Raw genomic sequence first — 26,516 nt, 5'->3', positions numbered from 1 at the left:
GCCCCCGAGGAGAGGCTGCGAGGGGCCGGGGCTGCGTCTGCCCTAAGGCGGGTCCCGGGGCCCAGCCCATCTGCATCCTCCCAGAGGGCGCTCGGGGGGCAGCCCGCCGGGGCCAGGGTGCCCGGCCCCACACTGCACCCCCTTCGGGCGGGACGGGGCTGGCGGGCGTCCATCCTCCTCGGTGGGCACCGGCCTCGCCCGCTCCCAGGCTATCTGGTGCCGCTCCGCCCGTGCCCGGCCCACATGAGTCACGCCCGCGATAGCGTGGCAGCGAGTGTCGCTCTGGGATCAGCCAGGCCCTCCTCCCAGCTCCCACCCCGTCCTCCGTCCCCATGGCAACGCCAGGGAGGTCCTGCGGGCGGGAGGGACCCCGGCTCTCTCTCCAGTCAGACCCAGGAGGGGGCTGGCATGACCCAGGTGTCCTCCCGTGTGCCGCCCGCCCCCTGCCCGCAGCCCAGACTGTGGGCCCCCTGCCCGCAGGACCCCCTTTCCAGCCCAGGGGGCAGGCTCAGAGAGGCAGCGGCTCGCCCAGCGGGGCCTCTCCCTGCACGCACCCCCCTGAGCGGGGACCCCGTGGCCCCCTGCCCCGCCCCCCCCAGGCTCTGGAGGGCCAGGAAGGACCCTGAGTTTTGAGTCCGGGCCAGGCCCCAGGCCCAGGGAGGGCGAGGGTCACAGGCCTGGCCTGTCCCGCCCCAGGGGCAGGGAGGCCACAGGTCACCAGCCACAACCCCTGACCCACCTGAGTCACCAGCCTGGCCCTCGGAGGGCCGTGCCACGAGGCCACGGACGCGCCGGCCGCCAGGCTCGCACCCCGAACCTGCACGCGCGTAAGATGCCGGCCAGGCCGCCTGGGCTTCCCTGGAGCCCCCTCAAACCACCTGACACAGGCCACCCGCCTGCCCCCCGAAAATCTAGCCCAGAACGGACACCTTGGGGGGCCCAGGCCTGGCTGCTCAGCCTGAGGTTCCAGCTTCCGAGGGGCTCAGGGGAGGGAGGGGTGGGAGTCAGACACAGGACAAGCCAGACCGTCCACCGGCCCGACCCACCAGGTCCCCTGTCCCATCCTGCCTGCACCCCCTTCCCTGTGCGATTCCTCACCACCCACTCACCCACTCACCCACCCACCCACCCACTCACCCGCTCACTTACTCACCCTCCCACTCACCCACTCACCCACCCACTCACCCACTCACGCACTCACCCACACACCCACCCACTCACTCACCCACTCACTTACTCACCCACTCACGCACTCACCCACACACCCACCCACTCACCCACTCACTTACTCACCCACTCACTCACCCACACACCCACCCACTCACCCACTCACCCACCCACCCACCCACTCACCCACTCACGCACTCACCCACACACCCACCCACTCACTCACCCACTCACTTACCCACTCACCCACACACCCACCCACTCACCCACACACCCACCCACCCACCCACTCACCCACCCACTCACCCACTCACGCACTCACCCACTCACGCACTCACCCACACACCCACCCACTCACCCACTCACTTACTCACCCACCCACACACCCACCCACTCACCCACTCACCCACACACCCACACACTCACCCTCACACCCACCTACACACCCACTCACCCACCCACTCACCCACTCACGCACTCACCCACACACCCACCCACTCACTCACCCACTCACTCACCCACACACCCACCCACTCACCCACTCACCCACCCACCCACCCACACACCCACCCACTCACCCACTCACCCACCCACTCACCCACTCACCCACCCACTCACCCACCCACCCACCCACTCACCCACCCACTCACCCACTCACCCACCCACCCACCCACCCACACACCCACCCACTCACCCACTCACCCACCCACCCACTCACCCACCCACCCACCCACACACCCACCCACTCACCCACTCACCCACCCACTCACCCACTCACCCACCCACTCACCCACCCACCCACCCACTCACCCACCCACTCACCCACCCACCCACCCACTCACCCACCCACTCACTCCCTTGTTCATGGTCCCCCAGGCGCCTGTGATGGGTGAGGAGTCAGTTCCTCTCCCAGGGCCCGGGCACTGGGCACCAGGCACCGGGCACCGGGCACCGGGAGCTGGGCAGGTCCTGAGCGCGGCCACAGGTTTTCAGAGCAGCTCTGAGCCCCTTGGGTCCCAGACCTCGGCCCAGCTGCCCCCACTCCCTGGGCTGCCTCCCTCCTCCTGGATGGCCGGGCGTCCACCGCCGTGGCCTGGGCCGGGCGTGCACCGCCGTGGCCTGGGCCGGGCGTCCACCGCCGTGGCCTGGGGCCGGGTGTCCACCGCCGTGGCCTGGGCCGGGTGTCCACTGCCGTGGCCTGGGCCGGGCGTCCACCGCCGTGGCCCGGGCCGGGCGTCCACCGCCGTGGCCTGGGGCCGGGCGTCCACCGCCGTGGCCCGGGCCGGGCGTCCACCGCCGTGGCCTGGGCCGGGTGTGCATACGCCGTGGCCTGGGCCGGGTGTCCACCGCCGTGGCCTGGGCCGGGTGTCCACCGCCGTGGCCTGGGCTGGGCGTCCACCGCCGTGGCCTGGGCCGGGTGTGCATACGCCGTGGCCTGGGGCCGGGTGTGCACCGCCGTGGCCTGGGCTGGGCGTCCACCGCCGTGGCCTGGGGCCGGGTGTGCATACGCCGTGGCCTGAGGCAGGGTTCACACGCCTGTGCTGTTTCTGCCGGACCATCAGGGTGAGGCCTGGGGGACGGGGTCAGGCCAGGTGGCATTGCTGCACAGCTGGGCAGACACCCCTGCCCTCCCAGCCACAGGCTGTGAATCCAGCTGCCCCTACCCACTGCCCCTGCCCATGCGCCCGGGGCCAGGAGCTAAAGCACAGCAGGGTGCGTGGGGCCGGGGTGCACAGGGGGTGGGGTGGGGAGAAAGGCCTGCCGGGAGCCGCCCCAGCCCCTCTCCAGGGGGCGAGGCTGGCCTGGTGAGGAGACCCGGCCTCTCTGACGCCGGGCGCTCGGCTCCGGCCGCATGAGCACCGGCTAGCATCCCTCAGGGCGGGCCCAGAGGCAGGACGCCTGAGCCAGGATGGGGTGCCCTCAGGGAGCCAGGCCCCCCAACCCCCTACCCCCACCTTTGTCCCCACCCCATCTCCGCCTGGCCCCGGCCGCCGGCCAGCCCACAGCCGTGCCCATTGTTTACCTGGTGAGGGGGCCTCGCCCGCCCCGCCCCGCCCGCGGAGGCGTCACGTGGCCTCGGCGCCGGGTACAAAGCCTCCTGCCCGCGGCCCTCCCCGCGCTGCCTCTCGAACCTCTGCCATGGGTGTCGGCCGCAGGGAGCCGGTGCCGCTCTGGGCCCTGGCCCTCTCCCTGGGCCTGGCCTGCGCCCAGCACACAGGTGAGCTGCCGGCCGCCTGTCCGGCCGGCGCCCGCCGCCCCGCCATGGTGGCCCCGGCCGGGCGGCAGCGGCTCAGGCCTGTCCTGCTCCGGACGGGCGGAGGATGCCCGCCGTGGCCAGCTCCGGGCTGCAGGCTGAGGCGGAGCGGAGCCGGGTCCTGGCCCTCGCTGCCCCCGACCCACACGCCTCGCCCTCCGGTTCTCCATGCTCACCGCTCCCGGCCTCCTCCCCCTCCCCCCTCCTCCCTCCTCCCTCCTCCCCTCTCCGCTCTGGGACCCCAGAAATCAGCCTCCGGTACCCGGGCAGCCTGGGGCTGACAGCACCCTGCCTCCCCAGCTGCGCCCCTGCTCCGTGGCCGGCACCCCCTGTGGACCAGCTCCTCCCCCACTTCGGCCCCCAACCTGCCCCCCGTTTTCCTGGGGAGCCTAGTGCCTCCTGACCAGCTGTCGGGCCGCTTAGAGGCCGCGCCCCGGCTGCTGGGCAGGGGTCTGCCACGGGGAAACGAGTTGTGAATGAGGGAACAGTGAGTGGAGGTCCCGGAGACCCCAGGTCTGGCTGGGGGACCCCCCGCTGGCGGGCTAAGCTGAGGGGTGCCACAGGAGCGCCTGGCTCAGCAGTGGGCCCAGGCGGCCGGCCCCCCTCAGGCACCGCACGCCTCTCGCCGCCCGGCTCAGGCCAGCGCCCCCTCTCCCCACAGGCGGGGCCCAGCTCAGCTCTGCACCCGGCCATGAGCACCCGCACCTCCCTCCCGCCCCCCAGGGGCCCAGTGGTGAGTCTGCCCTCCTCCCAGAGCCGCCCCATCACCCCGGGGTGCCTCCCAGCCGGCCCCACCGCGGGGCCAGGGCTTGGCTGGAGACCCCACATGCACGCAGGGGGGCTGGCCTCTCGGGGTGTGTCGGTGTCCACGCTGCCTGGCTGGGGCCCCAAGCTCAGCCTCCCGCCCTCCCAGCCCTGGTGTCTCCCAGCACGGCTCCCCGGCCCGGACCTCAGTGCCGAGGGGCGGCTCCGGCCCTGGGCCCCTCCAGGCGCTTCGGAGATTCTGGGCGCCAGGAGCACCGGGCAGAAGGCCTGGGGCCTCGGGGGCGTGAGTGCGGCCAGCAGGTGGCCTGGGCGTGGCCTGCGGAAGCAGAGCTGGCCTGGGAGCCCCGTGGCGCTGGGCAGACCCTCTCCCCACACTGCCCCCCCGGGGGGCAGAGGAGCCGGGGGCTGTGTGTCACCGCCCTGCCCCCCCCCCGGGGGGCAGAGGAGCCGGGGGCTGTGTGTCACCGCCCTGTCCCCGCAGGCGATGCCCTCCGCGGGGTGACCATCCTCCCGCCTCCGAGGACCGCCCCCGTGGTGCGCGGTGAGTGGACCCGCAGGGCTGGGCTGTGGTGGGGCCTCCTCCCTCAGGCCGGGCCGCTTCCTGGGGGACACCCAGCGCTGGACGAGGGCCCCCGCGCCGGCAGGACCCCCAGTGCCCGGCTGGGGCAGGTGCCGGCGGGGGGGCCCTCAGCACGCCCGCCCCTCCCGCAGCCCTGAGCCGGGCGCCGGCGGGACCCCCAGTGCCCGGCTGGGGCAGGTGCTGGCGGGGGGGCCCTCAGCACGCCCGCCCGCCCCTCCCGCAGCCCTGAGCCGGGCGCACGGCGGGACCCCCAGTGCCCGGCTGGGGCAGGTGCCGGCAGGGGGGCCCTCAGCACGCCTGCCCCTCCCGCAGCCCTGAGCCGGGCGCACGGCGGGACCCCCAGTGCCCGGCTGGGGCAGGTGCCGGCGGGGGGGCCCTCAGCACGCCTGCCCCTCCCGCAGCCCTGAGCCGGGCGCACGGCGGGACCCCCAGTGCCCGGCTGGGGCAGGTGCCGGCAGGGGGGCCCTCAGCACGCCTGCCCCTCCCGCAGCCCTGAGCCGGGCGCACGGCGGGACCCCCAGTGCCCGGCTGGGGCAGGTGCCGGCGGGGGGGCCCTCAGCACGCCCGCCCCTCCCGCAGCCCTGAGCCGGGCGCACGGCGGGACCCCCAGTGCCCGGCTGGGGCAGGTGCCGGCGGGGGGGCCCTCAGCACGCCCGCCCCTCCCGCAGCCCTGAGCCGGGCGCACGGCGGCCGGGTGTGCAGCACGTGGGGCGACTCCCACTACAAGACCTTCGACGGCGACGTGTTCCGCTTCCCCGGCCGCTGCAACTACGTCTTCTCGGCGCACTGCGGGGCCGCCTACGAGGACTTCAACGTGCAGCTGCGCCGCGGCCCGGCCGGCGCCCCGCACGGCGTCACCATGAAGCTCCGCGGCCTCGTCCTGCAGCTGACCCCCAACTCCGTCCTGGTCAACGGCCGCCCGTGAGCCTGGGCCCGGGTCCGAGGGCGGGGGGTCACCCTCAGGAGTGAAGGGGGGGCCCCCACTGCCCCGTCCCCGTCCCCGTCCCCATCCCCTCTCCCTGCCCCGTCCCCATCCCGCCCGCTGCCCTGTCTCCGTCCCCTCTCCCTGCCCCGTCCCCGCCCCCTCTCCCGCTGCTCCGTCCCCGTCCCCTCTCCCTGCCCCGTCCCCATCCCCGTCCCCGTCCCCTCTCCCTGCCCCGTCCCCGTCCCGCCCGCTGCCCTGTCCCCGCCCCTCTCCCTGCCCCGTCCCCATCCCTCCCGCTGCCCTGTCCCCATCCCTCCCGCTGCCCCGTCCCCGTCCCCTCTCCCTGCCCTGTCCCCGTCCCCTCTCCCTGCCCCGTCCCCGTCCCCTCTCCCTGCCCTGTCCCCGTCCCGCCCGCTGCCCTGTCCCCGTCCCCTCTCCCTGCCCCGTCCCCGTCCCGCCCCCTGCCCTGTCCCGCCGTGGCCGTAGGACCTCCCTGCCAGGGCCAGCCCCGCGCTGTCCTCACGCCCGGCTCTCCCGCAGGACACAGCTGCCCTTCAGCCAGGCGGGGGTCCTGGTGGAGCACAGCACCAGCTTCCTGAAGGTGGCGGCCCGGCTCGGCCTGGTCTTCATGTGGAACCAGGACGGCAGCCTCCTGGTGAGCCGGGCGGGCGGAGGGCGGGCGGAGGGCGGGCAGGTGGGGCCAGGGCCCTGGCAGGGCCCGGGGACCGGATGTCGCTGAGTCCGTGGCCCCGTGGGGCGCCGGGGCGGGTCCCAGCCCAGGAGCCCTCGGAGCGGCCGAGTCCCTGGGCGCCGGGCTCCGCCCCCGGTCCCTCCGGCCCTGACGCCCGGTCGGGCCGGGCCTGACGCGGCCGCTCCCTCAGCTCGAGCTGGACCCCAAGTTCGCCAACCAGACCTGCGGGCTCTGCGGGGACTTCAACGGCGTGCCGGTGTTTGACGAGTTCCTCTCCCACGGTGAGCCACTCCCCGCCCGCCCCCGCCCCCGCCATTCCACGTCAGAGGGCTCCAGCTTCGCACACCTGCACCCACACGCATGCACACACACACGTGTGCAGACCTGCGCACAGCTATGTACAGGCATGTGCATGGATGTGCCCGCACACACCCACACCATCCCAGCATGCACGCGTGCACACGCGTGCACACACTTGTGACCCGGCCCAAGGCATGCTCTCGGGCCTGCAAAGCCAGCGGTGGTGCTCCCGCAGGCGCCAGGCTGAGCGCCGTGGAGTTCGGGAACCTGCAGAAGCTGGACGGTCCCATGGAGCAGTGCCAGGACCCCGCGCCCGCGCCCTCGGGGAACTGCTCCCTCAGCTCGGTGAGCCCAGCGTGGGGGCCGGCCGGGGCGGGGTCACCCACTGGCGGGTGAGGGGACCGGGGACCGGGACCCGGGCCCGGAGCCGCACTCAGGAGCCCGCTCTGCCCCAGGGCCTCTGCGAGGAGCTGCTGCTCGGCGAGCAGTTCATGGGCTGCCACGCCCTGGTGGACGCCGGCAGCTTCCTGAGCGCCTGCCGGCAGGACCTGTGCCTCTGCCAGCACGCCGACCCCGCCCGCTGCGCCTGCCTCACGCTGGCCGAGTACTCCCGCCAGTGCGCCCACGCCGGCGGGCTGCCCCCGGACTGGCGGGGCCCCGGCCTCTGCCGTGAGTGTGCCTGCCCCCGCCCGCCCCGCCCTGCCTGGGGCCCCCACCCTGCCTGGGGCCCCCGCTGGCCCCGGTGTGACATGCCCTCCTCCCCCCTGCAGCCCAGAGCTGCCCCCACAACATGCAGTACCGGGAGTGCGGCTCGCCCTGCACCGACACCTGCTCCAACTGGGAGCACTCCCAGCTCTGCGAGGACCACTGCGTGGCCGGCTGCTTCTGCCCCGAGGGTGAGCCCCCGCCCCCACCCGCCCTCCCCCAGGGCCGTACAGTGCCTCCTGCGTCCGTCCCTCTGCCCGCTGACATGGGGCCCGGCGTGGCCGTGGACACTGGGCCTGAGGGACCGAGGCGCCGGCCACCAGAGCCGAGGGCCCACCCCGTGCTCACGCCTGGACAAAGTCCTCCTCGCCTTCCCCCCACCCCTGGCACCTGCCACACAGCCCGCCTGCCTCCCCAGGGATGGTGCTGGACGACATCGGCCAGACGGGCTGCATCCCCGTGTCCCAGTGTCCCTGCGTGCACAGCGGGGCCACCTACGCGCCGGGGGCCACCCACTCCACGGACTGCACCAACTGGTAGGACCGGCCCTCCCCCACAGTGCCCCCCCCACCCCGGGCCCTGGGACGGTCCCTCCTGGGGCTGCCACTCTCGATCCTCTCCCTCGTGGGCGGGTCTGTGCCGGGGCGGGGCCGGGGAGAAGGCGGGGCGGGCGGGTCTGTGCCGGGGCGGGCACCGAGGCCTGTCTGTGCCGCAGCACCTGCTCCGGGGGCCGGTGGAGCTGCCAGGAGGTGCCGTGCCCCGGCACCTGCGCGGTGCTGGGAGGCGCCCACTTCTCCACCTTCGACGAGAAGATGTACACGGTGCACGGGGACTGCAGCTACGTGCTGGCCAAGGTGCGGTCCCGCGGGCTGCCGCCGCGCAGAGGGCCCCTCCTGAGCGTCCTGGGGTTCCGCGCGGGCGGGAGGGGGCGCAGAGCCTGAGACCCCGTGTCCTGGGGTTCGGAGCGGGCGGGAGGGGGCGCGGAGCCTGAGACTCCGTGTCCTGGGGTTGGGCGCAGGCGCGAGGGGGGCGCGGAGCCTGAGGCCCCGTGTCCTGGGGTTCGGCGCAGAGCCTGAGGCCCCGTGTCCTGGGGTTCGGCGCAGAGCCTGAGGCCCCGTGTCCTGGGGTTCGGCGCGGGCGCGAGGGGGGCGCGGAGCCTGAGGCCCCTCCTGAGCGTCCTGGGGTTCGGCGGGGGCGGGAGGGGGCGCGGAGCCTGAGGCCCCGTGTCCTGGGGTTCGGCGCGGGCGGGAGGGGGGACGCGGAGCCTGAGGCCCCGTGTCCTGGGGTTCGGCGCGGGCGCGAGGGGGGCGCGGAGCCTGAGGCCCCTCCTGAGCGTCCTGGGGTTCGGAGGGGGCGGGAGGGGGCGCGGAGCCTGAGGCCCCGTGTCCTCGGGTTCGGAGCGGGCGGGAGGGGGCGCGGAGCCTGAGGCACCGTGTCCTGGGGTTCGGCGCGGGCGGGAGGGGGGGCGCGGAGCCTGAGGCCCCGTGTCCTGGGGTTCGGCGCGGGCCGGAGGGGGGGGCGCAGAGCCTGAGGCCCCGTGTCCTGGGGTTCGAAGCGGGCGGGAGGGGGCGCGGAGCCTGAGGCCCCGTGTCCTGGGGTTCGAAGCGGGCGGGAGGGGGCGCGGAGCCTGAGACCCCGTGTCCTGGGGTTCGGCGCGGGCGGGAGGGGGGGCGCGGAGCCTGAGGCCCCGTGTCCTGGGGTTCGGCGCGGGCGGGAGGGGGGGCACAGAGCCTGAGGCCCCGTGTCCACAGCCCTGTAACAGCAGCGCCTTCACCGTGCTGGCCGAGCTGCGCAGGTGCGGCCTGACGGACAGTGAGACCTGCCTGCGGAGCCTGACGCTGAGCCTGGACGGAGGGCAGACGGTGAGTGCAGAGCGCGGCTGGGGAGGGGGCCTCATGGCGAGGACCACTGCCCAGCCCTGGCCCTGGCGTGGGCAGCGAGCGCCCGGCCTGGCCCCAGGCCTCCCACCCCGTTTGTCCACTGCGTCCATCCCCAGAACCTTCGGAGGGATTGCCAGGCCAGCGGGGTGGGGGTGGGGGTGGTGTCCTGGGTTTCACGTGACCATGAAAGCGCACTCCTCGGTGCTGAGCACTTGGGGGGACACGAGGTCTCAGGCACATGCCACAGCCTGGGGGGAGGCCGGGGCCCGCAGAGCCGCCCCCTCGCGAACGCGCCCCCTCGGCCTCGCTGCTCCAGGTCGTGGAGGTCAAGGCCAGCGGGGAGGTGCTTGTGAACCAGCTCGTCACCCAGCTGCCCGTCTCGGCAGGTGAGGCCCCGCCCCGCCCCGCCCCGCCCCGGCCCCCGCCCCACCCGCACCCCCTGAGCCAGGCCCTGTGTCCGCAGCCGGCGTCACCGTCTTCCGGCCCTCCACCTTCTTCGTGGTCCTGCAGACGCGCCTGGGGCTGCAGGCGGAGGTGCAGCTGGTGCCCACCATGCAGGCGTTCCTGCGGGCGGCGCCCGCGCTCCGCGGCCAGACCTGCGGTGAGAGCCCCGCCCCAGCCCCGCCCCGCCCATCAGCCCCCGCCCCGCCCACCGGCGCACGCCCCGCCCCGGCACGGCCCCGCCCACCGGCGCACGCCCCGCCCCGGCACGGCCCCGCCCACGGTGCACGCCCCGCCCCGCCCCGCCCCCGGCCGTCCCGCCTCACGCGCCCTCCCGCCCAGGCCTCTGCGGGAACTTCAACCAGAACCAGGCGGACGACCTGCGCGCGCTCAGCGGCGTGGTGGAGGGCACGGCCGCCGCCTTCGCCAACACCTGGAAGACCCAGGCCGCCTGCCCCAACGTCAGGAGCAGCTTCGAGGACCCCTGCGCCCTGAGCGTGGAGAACGGTACGTGGCGGCCACCCGCTCCCCTCGGGCCCGGGAGCGGGAGGGGGGACGCGGCTGCAGACCCGGGCAGCTCGGGGGGCTCGGGGGTTCGGGGGACTGGGGGGGGGTTGGAGCGCGGCGCCCGCTGCCCGCCGACCCGCCCTCCTCCGCCCGCAGAGAAGTTCGCGCAGCACTGGTGCTCCGGGCTCACCGACCCGCACGGCCCCTTCGCCGCCTGCCACGCCGCCGTGGGCCCCGGCCCCTACTACTCGGTGAGCCGCCGGCCCGGCCCCCAGGCCCCGCGCAGCCCGCCCTGCACACCGTCTGCCGGTGTCCCCGGCCCAGCCCGCCCAGGCCCGCGAGGACGGGGCGCCCCGTGCCTAGCCCAGGGGTCCCCTAAGCGTCTCAGATCCTGATGCCCCCCATGGTCCCTCCTATTCACAAAGGGAACCCCCGTTCCCGTGAGGAAGCTGAAGGGCGGGAACGTGGCCCAAACAAGCCTCCCAGGAGCAGGGCATCCACGGAGGAGAGAAATCAGAACCAAGGACAGCGAATCCTGAGGGAGGAATTGTTTGGAAATTAGTGATAATAGGAAGTGATGGGGAAATAGCAAAGCTTCAGACGTACCGTAGAGACCTGGAGTGCACAGATGTGTCACCATGTGTGTTTATGTGTGTGCGAGGCCCCAGGACCACAGGCATGCAAAGCTCCCTGAGAGTGGGCGTTGCCCCCCTTACACGGCACGTGGCCCCCTGTGGGCCTGCGCCCCACGCTGGGGCCTGCGCGGGGCCTGTGGTCAGGGGACAGGGCCCAGGCCTCTGCGAGTTCTGCAGAGCAGGGTGCGGGGCTCCGGGGCGGCCGGGGTGCCTGACGCCCGCCCCGCCCCCAGAACTGCCTGTTCGACACGTGCAACTGCGAGAGGAGCGAGGACTGCCTGTGCGCCGCGCTGTCCGCCTACGTCCGCGCCTGCGCCGCGCGGGGCGTGCTGCTGCGCGGCTGGAGGGCCGGCGTGTGCAGTGAGTGGGGGGCTGGGGTGCGGCACGGCCTCCGGGGGCCCCGGACCCCGCAGGAGGGCGGCCGGGGCGGGAGCGGGGCCTGGGGGGCGGGAGCGGGGCTGGAGGGCCGGCGTGTGCAGTGAGTGGGGGGCTGGGGTGCGGCACGGCCTCCGGGGACCCGGACCCTGCAGGAGGGCGGCCGGGGCGGGAGCGGGGCTGGAGGGCCGGCGTGTGCAGTGAGTGGGGGGCTGGGGTGCGGCACGGCCTCCGGGGCCCCGGACCCTGCAGGAGGGCGGCCGGGGCGGGAGCGGGGCCTGGGGGGCGGGAGCGGGGCTGGAGGGCCGGCGTGTGCAGTGAGTGGGGGGCTGGGGTGCGGCACGGCCTCCGGGGGCCCCGGACCCCGCAGGAGGGCGGCCGGGGCGGGAGCGGGGCCTGGGGACGGGCTGTGTGCTGAGCCCCCCACCGCCCTGCAGCGAAGCCCATGGACACCTGCCCCCCGTCCATGACCTACCGCTACCACGTCGGCACCTGCCAGCCCACCTGCCGCGCCCTCAGCGGCCAGGACCCGGCCTGCGGTGTCAGCTTCGTGCCCGTGGACGGCTGCACCTGCCCCAACGGCACCTTCCTGGACGACGCGGGCCGCTGCGTGCCCGCCGAGGCCTGTCCCTGCTACCACGGCGACAGCGTGGTCCCCAACGGGGAGTCCCTGCACGAGCGGGGGGCTGTCTGGTAAGGGCCCCGCGGGGCGGGAGGGGAGAGGGCAGGAGGGCTGGGGGGCAGGAGGGCGGGGCGGACCCTGACCGCCTCTCCTCTCAGCACCTGCACGCAGGGCACCCTGACCTGCATCGGAGGCAACACCCCGGACCCAGGTGAGGGGGAGGGGAGAGGGGGTGGGGAAGGGGGGAGGGGAGAGGGGGGGGGAGGGGGGGGAGGGGAGAGGGGGTGGGGGGGGGAGGGGGGAGGGGAGAGAGGGGGCCCTTGGTCATCTTCCTGTGAAACTTCAGGGTCAAACACTCGCACGGCAGCGGGTGGGTGCGATTCAGCGTCGGGCCAGGCGGTCCCTGCCCTCGGGGCTCAGGGTGGGGGTGCCGGGGGCGTGCACACACATACTGCACAGGCACATACGTGCACACACATTCACACAGGCACACGCACACACATACTGCACAGGCACGCACGTGCACACACATACTGCACAGGCACGCACGTGCACACACATACTGCACAGGCACATACGTGCACACACATTCACACAGGCACACGCACACACATACTGCACAGGCACGCACGTGCACACACATACTGCACAGGCACGCACGTGCACACACATACTGCACAGGCACATACGGGCACACACATTCACACAGGCACATACGAGCACACACATTCACACAGGCACACGCACACACGTGCACACGCGCACACCGCAGCCTAGGCTGGAGGGAAGCAGGGTGAGGGGCGGTGGGCGGCCCCTGAGCGCCCCCCCCCCCCCCCCGCAGTGTGTGCCCCGCCCATGGTGTACGAGGACTGCCGCAACGCCACGCCCCGGGCCGCCGGCGCCGGCTGCCCGAAGAGCTGCCACGCCCTGGACATGGACTGTGTGAGTGCCCTGCCCCTGCCCGGGGCCACCCGGGCCCCCTGCAGAGACCCCGCCAGGCTGGTCCCAGGAGGAACCTGTGAGGGTGTGCGGGCCTCAGGGGACCCTCTGCCCTTCCCTGCCCACTGAGCCTGCCGCCCGCCCCTGCCCACTGAGCCTGCCGCCCGCCCCGCCCACTGAGCCTGCCGCCCGCCCCTGCCCACTGAGCCTGCCCGCCCACTGAGCCTGCCGCCCGCCCACAGTACAGCGCCCAGTGCGAGCCGGGCTGCGTGTGCCCCGCCGGGCTGGTGGCCGACGGGGAGGGCAGCTGTGTGGCGGCGGACGACTGCCCCTGCATGCACAACGAGGCCCCCTACCGCGCCGGCCAGACCATCCGCATGGGCTGCAACACCTGGTACGCGCGGCCCGGCCCGCGGGGGGCTGCCGGGGTGCGGGGCCGGCTGCGGCCTGACACCCCGCTGCCGCCTCCCCAGCACCTGCAAGAGCCGGAAGTGGCAGTGCACGGAGCAGCCCTGCCTGGGCACCTGCGCCGTGTTCGGGGACGGCCACTACCTCACCTTCGACGGGCAGCGCTACAGCTTCGACGGGGCCTGCGAGTACACACTGCTGCAGGTACGGCTCCCGCCCTCCCGCCCTCCCGCTGGCCCGCCTCGCGGCGCCTGAGCCCGAGCCCCTCCCGTCCCCGCAGGACCACTGTGGTGGGAACGGCAGCGCCCAGGGCGCCTTCCGCGTGGTCACCGAGAACGTCCCCTGCGGCACCACGGGGACCACCTGCTCCAAGGCCATCAAGCTCTTCCTGGGGGTGAGCAGGGCGCCCGGCGGGCTCAGGACCCCGGGGAGGCCGCGCCCACGGCCGGCCAGGGTGGCGCGGGGCGGGCAGACCTCCGGGCGGGGGCGGGCTGGGTCCCCGCGGCCCTGAGTGAGCCCTCCCTGTGCAGAGCTACGAGCTGAAGCTGGGCGAGGGCCAAGTGGAGGTGATGGAGAAGGGCCCGGGGCGGGAGGCGCCCTACTCCATCCGCCAGGTGGGCATCTACCTGGTGGTGGACACCGAGGCCGGCCTGGTGCTGCTGTGGGACAAGAAGACCAGCATCTTCCTCAGGCTCAGCCCCGAGTTCAAGGTGAGGCTCCGGCCTGCCACCCCCTTGCCCCAGACCCGTGGTCGGCAAACTCATCCGTCCACAGAGCCAACTACCCACAGCACAACGATGGACATTCCTTCGGAGAGCCACATTTTTTAAACTTAAGCTTCTTCTAACGCCACTTCTTCAACACAGACTCGCCCAGGCCGTGGTATTTTGTGGAAGAGCCACACTCAAGGGGCCAGAGAGCCGCATGTGGCTCAAGAGCCACAGTTTGCCGACCACTGCCCCAGACCCAGGGGAAGCAGGGGTGCGGGGTGGGGGAGAAAGACAGACACACAGAGAGGGGCTGGCCTCCGGGAGGTGGGGTAGGAGACCCTGAGCCGTGGGCGGCAGATCCTGTGGCTGCGGGGCAGGCGGACACACTGGGCTCCTCCGATGGGTCTGGAGCCGGAGGTCCCGTCCAGGGGTCACAGGGGTCGTGGGGCTGGTCCCTCTGAAAGCTCCAGGCTTGTGGCCAGAACCCCTGACCTCTGCCTCGGAGACCACATGCCTCTCCCTCGTCCGAGGACGCCCGTCACTGCTCCCCCTCACACCCCCCCTCCCGGGGGACACCATTTAGCCCTCACCCCTGTCCCTGGGAGGGCCCTCCGCCTCAGGCCCCTTCCTCTCCTGGTCCGGGGCGGGGCGGGGGCTCCAGCCCCCCACCCCCGCGCTGCCCTGAGGCCCCCCACTCTGTCTGCAGGGGCGGGTGTGCGGGCTGTGCGGGAACTTCGACGACAACGCCGGCAACGACTTCACCACGCGCAGCCAGTCCGTGGTGGGCGGCGCTCTGGAGTTCGGCAACAGCTGGAAGTTCTCCCCCACCTGCCCCGACGCCCCGGCCCCCCCGGACCCCTGCACCGCCAACCCCTACCGCAGGTCCTGGGCCCAGCGGCAGTGCAGCCTCCTCAACAGCGCCACCTTCCGGGCCTGCCACGCCCACGTACGCGCCTCCCTCCGGAGCCTGGGGGGAGGGGGAGGGGGAGGGAGGGAGCAGGGGGGAGGGAGGAGGGGGGAGGGGGGGGGGGGGGGGGGAGGGGGGAGGGGGGAGGAGGGGGGAGGGAGGAGGGGGGAGGGAGGAGGGGGGAGGGAGCAGGGAGGAGGGGGAGGACTGGGGTCAGGACACCCCGTGGGGAGCCTGCCTTTGCTGTGCCCGAGCTCCACAGCGCAGGCCGCCACCCGCCAGCACCCTGGGGCGGGGGTGCCGGAGCCTGAGGCCTGTCCCCGCAGGTGGAGCCGGCCCCGTACTACGAGGCCTGTGTGAGCGACGCGTGCGCCTGCGACTCGGGCGGCGACTGCGAGTGCTTCTGCACCGCCGTGGCCGCCTACGCCCAGGCCTGCCGCGACGCGGGCGTGTGCGTGGCCTGGCGCAGCCCGGACGTCTGCCGTGAGTGTGTGGGCTCGGCCCGGGGGGGGCGGGGCGAGCTGGGAGGAAACGGGCTGGAGAGGGCAGATGTGGTAGAACCTTCTGGAACTGAGAGGTAGCAGAGCCCCCAGCCCCACCCCTTCCCAGCACAGACAGTGGTCCAGAGGGCGACGTGGCTGGGGAGCTGCTGTGAGCAAGTCCCCGCCCCGAGGGGGTGCCTCTGAGAAGCGGGGGCCCGGCGGCCACCCTCCCCACTGCCCATCGGAGCCACACGGTCTAGGCCACGCCCTCCGAGGCCACGTCCGGAGTCCCGGGAGGGAAAGCTCCAGAATAGCCGGCGGGACTTAGTCCAAGATGGGGTGCCGGGAGCCGGCTGGGGCTGGGGGAGCCGGCTGGGGCTGTTCCCCCGCGGTGCTGCCCGGGGCTGGCGGGGGCTGGGGGAGGCGCCCTGCCCGCTCAGCAAGTCCCTGCCCACAGCCCTGTTCTGCGACTACTACAACCCCGAGGGCCAGTGCGAGTGGCACTACCAGGCCTGCGGGGCGCCCTGCCTGCGGACCTGCCGGAACCCCCGCGGCCAGTGCCTGCACGACACGCCTGGCCTGGAAGGTGGGCTGGGCTGCTGGCCGCGGAGGGGGGGCGCCTGGGGAGCCCGGGACCCTGGGGAGCCCTGGCGGTGCCTTTGTGGGTGCAGCCTGGCACTCCCCCTGGCGCTGCGGCAGGGCCGGGGCTGGGCAGCGTGCACTGGAACTGCCCCCCCGGCCCCCAGGCTGCTACCCCAAGTGCCCGCCGGAGGCCCCCATCTTTGACGAGGACGCCAGGCGCTGTGTGGCCGCGTGCCCGGCCCCGTCCTGCCAGGTCCAGGGCAAGTCCTACCGGCCGGGCGCGGCGGTGCCCGCGGAGGAGAACTGCCGCTCCTGGTGAGTGGCCCGCGGCCGCGGCCCGCGCTCCGAGCCTTCCACCCACCCCAGCACGAGCCCCGCAGGCCACCGCCCGGCGGGCCCAGGGGCGGGGCCTGCGGGAAGGGGCGGAGCCTGAGCCACCCAAGGACCCAGGACGGGCGCCCTGGGAGGAAGTGGGGGGGGGCTCCCTGAGAGGTGACCTCAGGCTCCCACGGGCACCCCGAGGGGCTGCTCCTGCCCCCCCCGCCCGCACACACAGCTGGGACACCCCCTCCCCCCTCTGCCGCCAGCATCTGCACGGAGAACGGCGTGCGGTGCGTCTACGACGCCGAGGGTGAGCGGGGCCTTCCTGGGGCGGGGGCGGGGGCGGGGGCGGGGTCCTCCCACACCCCCGGCCCTGACGCCCGCTCCGCCCCGCAGCCTGTGTCTGCAGCTACGACGGGCGGCGCTTCCGGCCCGGGGAAGCCATCTACCACACGGCGGACGGCACCGGCGGCTGCATCTCCGCCCGCTGCGGGCCCAACGGCACCATCGAGAGGACCGTGGTCGCCTGCAGCCCCAGCTCCCCGGCCCCGCCCACCACCTTCTCCTTCTCCTCCTCCTCCACCGCCACCACGCCCCCCAGCGGTAGGCAGCCCCTCCTCTCCCCGCCCCCCAGCTCCCCGGCCCCGCCCACCACCTTCTCCTCCGCCACGCCCCCCAGCGCAGGCAGCCCCCCCTCCTGCATGTCCCCCTGTGGTAGGCAGCCCCCCCATGCATGTCCCCCAGTGTAGGCAGCCCCCCCCTGCATGTCCCCCAGTGTAGGCAGCCCCCTCCTCTCCCCACCCCCCAGTGTAGGCAGCCCTCCCCTGCATGTCCCCCAGCGCAGGCAGCTGTGCCAGGACCATGCAGGGTGGCCCTGGCCCTGAGAATCGATGGGGAGGTCGGAGCGGGCAGGAGCGGTCACCTGCAGGGGGGTCAGCCTCCCTGGGTCTCAGGGGACGGGTGCCCGGGGCAGCGCTGCCAGCGAAGGCTCCCAGGCTGGCCGAGAGGAGGGTGCCATCGCGGACAGACAGACAGCTGACAGGCAGGGGCCGAGCGCGTGCAGGTCCCTGACGCCGGGCCCTCTCCTCCCTTCTTCCCGCAGCCGGGAGCTCCACGGGTCCGCCCGGCCCGCGCCCCAGCCCCGCCACGAGCCCGGCCCCCACCAGCACCCCCAGGCCGCGGCCTCCGACGGCCTCCGTGGCCCCCTGTGGGGAGGACTGCCAGTGGTCAGTGTGGATGGACGTCAGCCGCCCGGGACGCGGCCTCGACAGCGGTGACTTCGACACGCTGGACAACCTCCGTGCCCACGGGTACCCGGTGTGCCAGGCCCCGCGGGCGGTGGAGTGCCGAGCCGAGCGCGCCCCTGACCTGCCGTTCCAGGTGCTGGGGCAGCAGGTGGAGTGCAGCCCGGACGCAGGGCTGACCTGCTACAACAGGGACCAGGTCTCGGGGCTCTGTGACAACTACCACATCCGGGTGCTCTGCTGCTCCCCTCGCGCCTGCCCCAGCTCCCCGGGCCCTGCCGTCCCCGGCACAACCAGCAGCTCCGCGCCGACAGCCCCTGTCACCACCGCCTCCCCCGCCCCAGGCACCTCCTCCCCCGCCCCTGTCACCACCTCCCCTGTGAAAACAACTCGCTCAGCCCCCAGCCCAATGCCAGCTTCCACCACGGAGCCCTCCACCTCACCCCCAGGGTCCCCCTCCTGCTGGCAGGAGTCCTGCAGCTGGACCGAGTGGCTGGATGGCAGCTACCCCAAGCCTGGGATCAACGGCGGGGATTTTGACACTTTCCATGACTTGCGATCCAAAGGGTACAGGTTCTGCGAGCGGCCCCGCCAGGTGGAGTGCAGGGCCGAGCGCTTCCCGGACACGCCGCTGGCCGAGCTGGGGCAGAATGTGGTCTGCAGCGACAGCCAGGGCCTGCTGTGCCTCAACAAGGACCAGCTGCCGCCCATCTGCTACAACTACCAGATCCGGATCCTGTGCTGCCAGTGGATTTACGTGTGCAGAGACGGAGATGGGACCATCTCCCCGAGGACTCCTCCTGACACCACAACCCCTGTGCCTACAACCAGCACCACCTCTGTGCCTACAACCAGCACCACCTCTGTGCCTACAACCAGCACCACCTCTGTGCCCACAACCAGCACCCCTGTGCCTACAACCAGCACCCCTGTGCCCACAACCAGCACCCCTGTGCCTACAACCAGCACCCCTGTGCCCACAACCAGCACCACCTCTGTGCCTACAACCAGCACCACCTCTGTGCCTACAACCAGCACCCCTGTGCCCACAACCAGCACTCCTGTGCCCACAACCAGCACCCCTGTGCCTACAACCAGCACCCCTGTGCCCACAACCAGCACTCCTGTGCCCACAACCAGCACCCCTGTGCCCACAACCAGCACCACCTCTGTGCCTACAACCAGCACCACCTCTGTGCCCACAACCAGCACTCCTGTGCCCACAACCAGCACTCCTGTGCCCACAACCAGCACCCCTGTGCCTACAACCAGCACTCCTGTGCCTACAACCAGCACTCCTGTGCCCACAACCAGCACCCCTGTGCCTACAACCAGCAGCACCCCTGTGCCCACAACCAGCACCCCTGTGCCTACAACCAGCACCACCTCTGTGCCCACAACCAGCACTCCTGTGCCCACAACCAGCACCCCTGTGCCTACAACCAGCACTCCTGTGCCTACAACCAGCACCCCTGTGCCTACAACCAGCAGCACCCCTGTGCCTACAACCAGCACTCCTGTGCCCACAACCAGCACCCCTGTGCCTACAACCAGCAGCACCCCTTGTGCCTACAACCAGCACCCCTGTGCCTACAACCAGCACTCCTGTGCCCACAACCAGCACCCCTGTGCCTACAACCAGCAGCACCTCTGTGCCTACAACCAGCACCACCTCTGTGCCCACAACCAGCACTCCTGTGCCTACAACCAGCACCCCTGTGCCCACAACCAGCACCCCTGTGCCTACAACCAGCACCCCTGTGCCCACAACCAGCACCCCTGTGCCTACAACCAGCACCCCTGTGCCTACAACCAGCACCCCTGTGCCTACAACCAGCACCACCTCTGTGCCCACAACCAGCACTCCTGTGCCTACAACCAGCACTCCTGTGCCTACAACCAGCACCCCTGTGCCTACAACCAGCACCACCTCTGTGCCCACAACCAGCACTCCTGTGCCTACAACCAGCACTCCTGTGCCCACAACCAGCACCCCTGTGCCTACAACCAGCACCCCTGTGCCTACAACCAGCACTCCTGTGCCCACAACCAGCACCCCTGTGCCTACAACCAGCACTCCTGTGCCCGCAACCAGCACCACCTCTGTGCCCACAACCAGCACTCCTGTGCCCGCAACCAGCACCACCTCACCTCCCATAACTGCCACAACCCCTGTTCCTGCACCTCAGACGACCCATCCCACACCGGGCACCACCAGCTGCCAGCGACAGTGCACGTGGACCAAGTGGTTCGACGTGGACTTCCCGTCCCCCGGGCCCCACGGGGGAGACACGGAGACCTACGGCAACATCGTCCGCCACGGAGAGAGGGTGTGCGGCCGGCCCGAGTACATCACCCAGCTGGAGTGCCAAGCCCGGAGCTTCCCCGGGATCAGCATCGCCAGGCTGGGCCAGGTGGTGCGGTGCCGCCTGGACGAGGGCCTGGTGTGCCGCAACCGCGACCAGCCGGGCAGGTTCAAGATGTGCCTCAACTACGAGGTCCGCGTGCTGTGCTGCGAGCCCCGAGCCGGCTGCCCGGCCTCCGGGACCCGCCCTGTGACCTCTACCACGGCCCCGCCCACCGCTTCCCCCTCCGCGGTCCCTCCGGTGCCGCCGTCAGTGCCGCCGTGCTACTGCAGCGTGTCCCACAAGCTGTACCCTGCAGGTAGGGACGGCGCCCGGCCGCGGTGCGCGCTGCCCCGCCCGGTCCCCTTCCCCAACAGCCACGTGCGACCCGCACACGGGCCCCGTGACCCCGCCTCCCCGTGACCCCGCTCCCCCAGGGCCGCCCTCGGCATCTATCCATGGACATCCGCCCCCCACGCCCTCCCGGCACCGCTGACGCCCGTCCCGCTGTCTGCAGGGTCCATCATATACCAGAAGGCGGACCTCGCCGGGCACTGCTACTACTCCGTGTGCAGCCTGGACTGCCACGTGGTGCGACAGACGGACCACGCCTGTCCCACCAGCACGCCACCTGTGACCCTGGCGACCCTCCACACTGGCTCTTCCCCGTCGACCCCTGTGCCTGTCACCGTACCTGGCTGCCCCAGTGCTGTGCCCCCGAGAGCGGTACCTCCCCTTCCCGCCTTCCTGGGGGGCTCTGGGCTGCCGTGGGACCCCAGCCTCCTCGCCACTCGGCGGTGGCTTCATGGGCGGTGACCGGCCTCGCAGGCCGAGCGCGGGCCGTCCACAGGCGGCCGGAGGAGGGGCTGGAGCGGAGGCCCTCCTGTCTCGGTGACAGACGTCCAGAGGGGTGGCCGGCGTGTGGGGAGCAGGGCGGAGACGGGAAGAGGGGGTGGCCGCCGGCCAGGCCGGCACCTGCAGCTGTCTTTGCCCCCACAGACGGGAGAGACCTGGCCGATGCCCAACTGCTCCCAGGCCACCTGCGAGGGCAACAACGTCATCTCCCTGCGGCCGCTGCCGTGCCCGGAGGTGTCCCCGCCGGCCTGCGCCAACGGCTACCCCGCCCTGAAGGTGCCCGACGAGGATGGCTGCTGCCACCACTACCAGTGCCAGTGTGAGCCAGGGGGCCGCCGGGCCGATGGGCAGGGACAGGGTTCGACACCAGGGAGGGCTCCCCGCAGCAGGCCGTGGCTTGGTGGGCCCAGCATCCCCCGGGGTGTCCGGGGCGGAGCTGCCCCGCCCAGGCTCCTCCCGGACTGCGGGCCGATGACCTGGCGGCTCAGAGCCCAGGCCTCGCGGCTGCCCCTCGTGCCCGTTGGGAGGGCCGGGTGGCTGGGGAGCCGCCGGCCCGCTGAGGCCCCGCTGGCGCCCGCAGGTGTGTGCAGCGGCTGGGGCGACCCCCACTACATCACCTTCGACGGCACCTACTACACGTTCCTGGACAACTGCACGTACGTGCTGGTGCAGCAGATCGTGCCCGTGTACGGCCACTTCCGCGTGCTCATCGACAACTACTTCTGCGACGCCGAGGACGGGCTGTCCTGCCCGCAGTCCATCATCGTGGAGTACCGGCAGGAGCGCGTCGTGCTCACCCGCAAGCCCGTCCGCGGGGTGATGACCAATGAGGTGGGGCCTCCCACGGGGTGGGCAGGGCGCTGGGTGGTGACCAATGAGGTGAGGCCTCCCACGGGTGGGCGGGGCGGAGGCTGACGGCCGTCCCGTTCCCCTCCGCGTGCCCGTCCAGATCATCTTCAACAACGAGGTGGTCAGCCCGGGCTTCAGGAGAGGCGGCCTCGTCGTCTCCCAAGTCGGCATCAGGATGTTCGTGAGCATCCCCGAGATCGGCGTCCAGGTCATGTTCACGGGCCTCATCTTCTCGGTGGAGGTGCCCTTCAGCAAGTTCGCCAACAACACGGAGGGCCAGTGCGGTGAGCCCCGCCGCCCCGCCGCCCCGGGACCAGCCCCTCCGCCTCTAAATGCGCTGACAGGCTCCGCTGGAGCGCGCTCCCCCTGCGAGTCCCTGGGAGGGCGGGTGCTGGCCCGGTGCAGCTGCCCTGAGCGCTGAGCCTGCGGGGGACCCCCCACCCCCGGCCCTACCCTCCTGGGAACTGTCCGGGACCCGCTTCTGGAGCTGAGGGAAGCGCAGGGCGGTCGGGACCTCTGAGTGCAGGTGGAGGACCCGCCCCGGGAGGGTGGGAGTGGCTGCCTGACCCCGCCCCCGCCCCCCCCCCCCCCCAGGCACCTGCACCAACGACCCCAAGGACGAGTGCCGCCTCCCTGGCGGCGCGGTGGTGACCTCCTGCTCTGACATGTCCGGGTACTGGAAGGTGACCAACCCCGACCAGCCGTCCTGCCATGGGCCGCCCCGGACACGCCCCACCGTCGGGCCCACGACCCCGCCTGCCCCGTGCCCGCCCTCGCCAATCTGCGATCTGATTCTGAGCGAGTGAGACTCTGGGAGTGGTTGTGGGGGGACGGGGCGGGCAGGGGGGAGGGACCCCATCCCTCCGGGCTGGTGGGGAGACGTGGCCTGCGGGCCCCCGGGGAGGCGGGCCCGGTGGGGAGGAGCACTGCCTCCTGGGCTGGCGGTGGGGGTCACCAGAGCGGCCCCCGGGCTCTGCTGCCGCTGGCAGGCGGGGCGCAGGGCCGGGCGGGGCGGGCGCTCTGAGCTCCGGGCCAGGCCCTGTGGACCTGCCTCAGCCACACCAGGTTGGCCGGGCGAGGGGAGCCCGTGGGGGAGTCTGCGGAAAGAAAGGGCGAAGCTGCAGGCATTGGGGCTCGGCCCCCCGCCGGCCGTCCCCGGAAGCCGAGCTGGCGGCCGGAGGGGCGGCTCCTGAGCGCGCCCTGTGCCGCAGCGTCTTCCAGCCGTGCCACGCCGTGATCCCCCCGAGGCCGTACTACCTGGGCTGTGGCTTCGACCACTGCCACATGACGCACGCCGACGTGGTGTGCTCGGGCCTGGAGCTGTACGCCTCGCTCTGCGCCACCCACGGCGTGTGCATCGACTGGCGGGGCCGCACCAACCACACCTGCCGTGAGTGCCGGGGCCTGGCGGGGAGGACCCGGGCAGAGCACACTGGCTCCTGGAAGGAAGGGGGGCTCGGGGTGCGAGGGGGGGGGGGCTGAGGGCCGGCAGGGGTCCAGCTCAGCCAGAGCCCTCAGGCGTGGTGTTTCTCCCGGCACAGCCTTCACCTGCCCCGAGGACAAGGTGTACCAGGCCTGCGGCCCCTCCAACCCCTCCTACTGCTACGGGGGTGACAGCGCCAGCCTCGTGTACGTGCCTGCCCCTCCCTCCTGTGCCCCCAGGACCCCAGGTGGAGGGCACAGGGGCCAGACCGACCCTCCCTCTGCTCCCCAGGGCCCTGCAGGACGCCGGCCCCACCACCGAAGGCTGCTTCTGTCCGGAGGGCATGACGCTTTTCAGCGAGAGCAGCACCGTCTGCGTGCCCGCGGGCTGCCCCCGTACGTCCCCCCGGGCTTGGGGCTGCGGGCTGGGGCCCGGGAGGGGGTGAGGGGGGTGTGCCTTCGGCCCAAACGCCCTCTCAGCGAGACCCGGGCTTCCTGTGCCTGCCGGTCTCCGGGGTCTGCCCTGGAGACGGGGGGCCGTGGCTGCCCGGCAGTGACCTTAGTCTCTCCCTGCAGGGTGCCTGGGGCCCCACGGGGAGCCCGTGGAGGTGAGTGTGGGCCCTGGGGGCGGGCTTCCTCTCAGTGCCAGAGGCTCAGAGCGGGGCCAGCGAGGGGCCACAGTGTCCCAGCAGGATGGGGAGCCCTCGGCCCTGGGGGAGTGTGGGTGCTGGCCAGGCCCATCCTCACGGGGCCCCTCCGGCTTGCTAAGAGGTGAAGGAGGAGCTGGTCACCGGGGCCCCGGGGCCTCAGGCACCACGCACTTTTAAAGCCCCTCCCTCCGGCCCCGCGCCCGCCTCTGGCTGCCTGCGGACAGGCAGGGGACGGAGGCCGGGGCTCACGTCTGCCTCCCCGCACCCCGCAGCCCGGCCACACGGTCAGCTCCGACTGCCAGGAGTGCACCTGCGAGCCCGAGACCTGGACCATGAGCTGCCGGAGCCAGCCCTGCCCGCCACCCCCCGTCTGCCCCGAGCCCGGACTTGTGCCTGTGCCCATGTCCGCCCAGGCCGGCCAGTGCTGCCCCCAGTACACCTGCGGTGAGCCTCGGGCGGGGGGGGGGGCCGCCGTCCTCAGGTCGGCCGAGGGTCCTGGCACCAGCTCGGGGTGGCCACTGGCACCTGGGGGAAAGCCCAGGAGGACAGGCAGTGCCCGCCCCTGCTGTGGCCTATCGGTGACCCCAGCAGGTGTCCCGGGAGGGTGGGGCTTCCCTGCCCAGGCTGCCCGGAGGCCATGCCCTGGGGCAGCCAGCGCCCCCTGGAGAGCCCGCCCCCGCCCACGGGGCAGTCAGCACCTTGGAGACCCCTAGGCACCGCACTCCGGGTCTGAGCCTTCTCCCCCCTCGCAGTCTGCAACTCCAGCCACTGCCCGGCACTCCCGGCCTGTCCCGAGGGCACCCGCCAGGTCCTGACCCGGGAGGAGGGGGCCTGCTGCCCGCGCCAGCAATGCAGTGAGTGTCCTCGCACCCCCAGCTCCGGCATAGCTACAAGGAGCCACTGGTGATGAGCGTGGGCACTGTGTGTGCCCAGGAGGCCGGGGGCAGGGGAGGGGCCTGGCGGGTGAAGGGGGAGGGGAGGAGGTGCAGGGCACAAGGGCGGGTCCGCAGCTGCTGTCTCCTCCCAACAGTCTGGACCGCCTGCCGCGTGAATGGCACCTTGCACCAGGTGAGCACCCTGGAGCTCAGCGCCTGCCGTGCTGAGCGCGGCCGGGCCCCGTCTGTCTCTCTGGCCGGGCCCCGGACACGGTGACCTCCTGGGGGGGGGAGCAGCCTGGGGGCTCTGACCCTGAGACCGAGCCGCTGAGGGCCGCCCCAGCCCCAGAGCCTGAGGAGGGGGTGCCGCAGACAGCCGGGGCCACCCCGCCAGCGCCGGAGAGGGCGGGGCCGGGGAGATGGCCTGTCAGGGCCCCCCTCGGAGGCCAGCAGCGGGAGACAGACAGACGCAGGGCCCCCTCCGCTGGAGGTCCTTGGACGGTCACTCACCAGCGGGGGCCCTGCAGCCCGGGGAGACCTGGTCGGAGCCGGGGAACCGCTGTGTGACCCACGAGTGTGAGCGGCAGCAGGACGGGCCCGTGGTGGTGACGACGAGGAAGGCGTGCCCCCCGCTCAGCTGCCCGGCGGTGAGTCCGGGGCCTGCCCCCGTCCGCCCCCCTCCCCCCCGGCCCCTGCCCCGTCTGAGCCTGGCCCCGGCCCGGCTGACGGCACCCTTTTTGCTGGCCCAGGACCAGGCTCGGCTGAGCCAGGACGGCTGCTGCCTCGCGTGCCCGCCGCCCCAGCCCCAGAACCGTGAGTGGGCTTCCCCGGGGGCGGGGGGGGGGATCCGGGAGCCTGGGCCGCCCTGACCTCCGCGCCCGCCCGCCCGCCCGCCCCGCAGGGTCCACCTGCGCCGTCCAGCACCGGCTCCAGGTCATCCGCCTGCAGGGCTGCAGCTCCTCGGGCCCCGTGCGCCTCGCCTACTGCCAGGGCAACTGCGGGGACACCGCCTCCGTGTACGTGAGCCCCGCCCGCTCCGGGTCGCGGGGGTGGGCAGGGGTGCCGGTGGGCTGGGTGGAGGCCGAGGCCCCCGGCCGTTAGGAATCACGTGACCCAGGCGGCTTGCTGGGGTTCCTGAGCCCGTGTGTCCCCCCGGCCCTGAGGCCAGCTGCGGGTGATTTTTTAAAACATACTTGTATCGATTTCAGAGAGGAAGGGAGAGGGAGGGAGGGAGGGCGGGAGGGAGGCATCCGTGATGAGAATCCGGTTGATTGCCTTCTGCACGCCCCCCACTGGGGATGGAGCGGCCGGGCACGCGCCCCGACCAGGAATCGAACCCTGACCTCCGGGCTCATCACAGATGCTCAGCCCCTGAGCCACGCCGGCCGGGCCAGCCAGGGGAGGGGAGACCCGTGGCTGTTGCTGGATGGCCGGGGTGCCTCCGAGAGCAGGTGTCCCCTCGGGCGGTGGGTGCGCGGTGGGTGCGCGGCTCCGGGCTGCACCCGGCTGAGCCCCCGCCGCCCGCAGGTACTCGCTGGAGGCCCAGGCGCTGGAGCACAGCTGCCGCTGCTGCCAGGAGCTGCGGGCCGCGCCCCGGAACGTGACGCTGCGCTGCCCGGACGGCTCCCGCCGCGCCTTCAGCTACACGCAGGTGGAGGAGTGCGGCTGCGTGGGCCAGCGCTGCGACGCCCGCGGGGGCCTGGGCCCGGAGGAGCCGGCGCCCCTGCAGAGGCGGGACCCTGCGCGCGGGCGCTGGAGCCGGGGGGCCCCCGCCCTGCCCCTGGCTGAGGGGCGCCTCCCTGCCCACTGAGCCCGAGCCCCCTGGACCCAGCCCCACGGCCGGAGCCGGAGCCGGAGCCCGGGCTGGCGGCCTCCTCGGGGCCCAGTCCAGCGGCCGCTCCCAGACGCGGGCCTGGCGTGGGGCGGTACCCACGACGTGGCTGGCCACGCGGCTGGCTGCTGGGGCTGCGGGAGGCAGGGCCTCCCCCACCTCCGCCCTGGGCCTCGGGAAGGCCCGTCCTTCCGGAAATACACTGAAGCATTTTGCAAGCCCGGCTCTGTGTGGTGTTTCAGCGGCTCC

The 26,516-nt window shown here is 73.1% G+C and overlaps 2 protein-coding genes across 2 annotated transcripts in view; both read left to right on the top strand.

The window, feature by feature from the left end:
• The first annotated feature begins 3,268 nt into the window (after window positions 1-3,268).
• The window catches only part of MUC5B (mucin 5B, oligomeric mucus/gel-forming), a 62,649-nt gene continuing 39,401 nt past the window's right edge, over window positions 3,269-26,516 (top strand). The window contains exons 1-2 of the mRNA XM_045573788.1: window positions 3,269-3,385; window positions 4,668-4,727. Of these exons, the coding sequence (XP_045429744.1) occupies window positions 3,307-3,385; window positions 4,668-4,727 (139 nt within the window). The 5' untranslated portion in view covers window positions 3,269-3,306. The remainder of the gene's footprint in view (window positions 3,386-4,667; window positions 4,728-26,516) is intronic.
• On the top strand, window positions 19,788-26,294 carry LOC118706935 (mucin-5AC). The gene is made up of 17 exons (XM_036416619.2): window positions 19,788-20,104; window positions 20,303-20,511; window positions 20,785-20,959; window positions 21,221-21,471; window positions 21,590-21,773; window positions 22,084-22,291; window positions 22,701-22,879; window positions 23,031-23,118; window positions 23,204-23,307; window positions 23,488-23,519; window positions 23,834-24,005; window positions 24,314-24,415; window positions 24,592-24,669; window positions 24,839-25,083; window positions 25,186-25,249; window positions 25,338-25,452; window positions 25,964-26,294. Exons 1-17 carry the CDS (start codon window positions 19,921-19,923, stop codon window positions 26,244-26,246), a joined length of 2,673 nt encoding a protein of 890 aa, XP_036272512.1. The 5' UTR covers window positions 19,788-19,920; the 3' UTR covers window positions 26,247-26,294.

This window comes from Pipistrellus kuhlii, unplaced genomic scaffold (genome assembly GCF_014108245.1).
Source record: "Pipistrellus kuhlii isolate mPipKuh1 unplaced genomic scaffold, mPipKuh1.p scaffold_m20_p_56, whole genome shotgun sequence".
Taxonomy (NCBI): Eukaryota; Metazoa; Chordata; class Mammalia; order Chiroptera; family Vespertilionidae; genus Pipistrellus; species Pipistrellus kuhlii.
The sequence above is the reverse complement of the archived record's forward strand: the minus strand, read 5'-3'. Positions and strand labels throughout refer to the sequence as shown.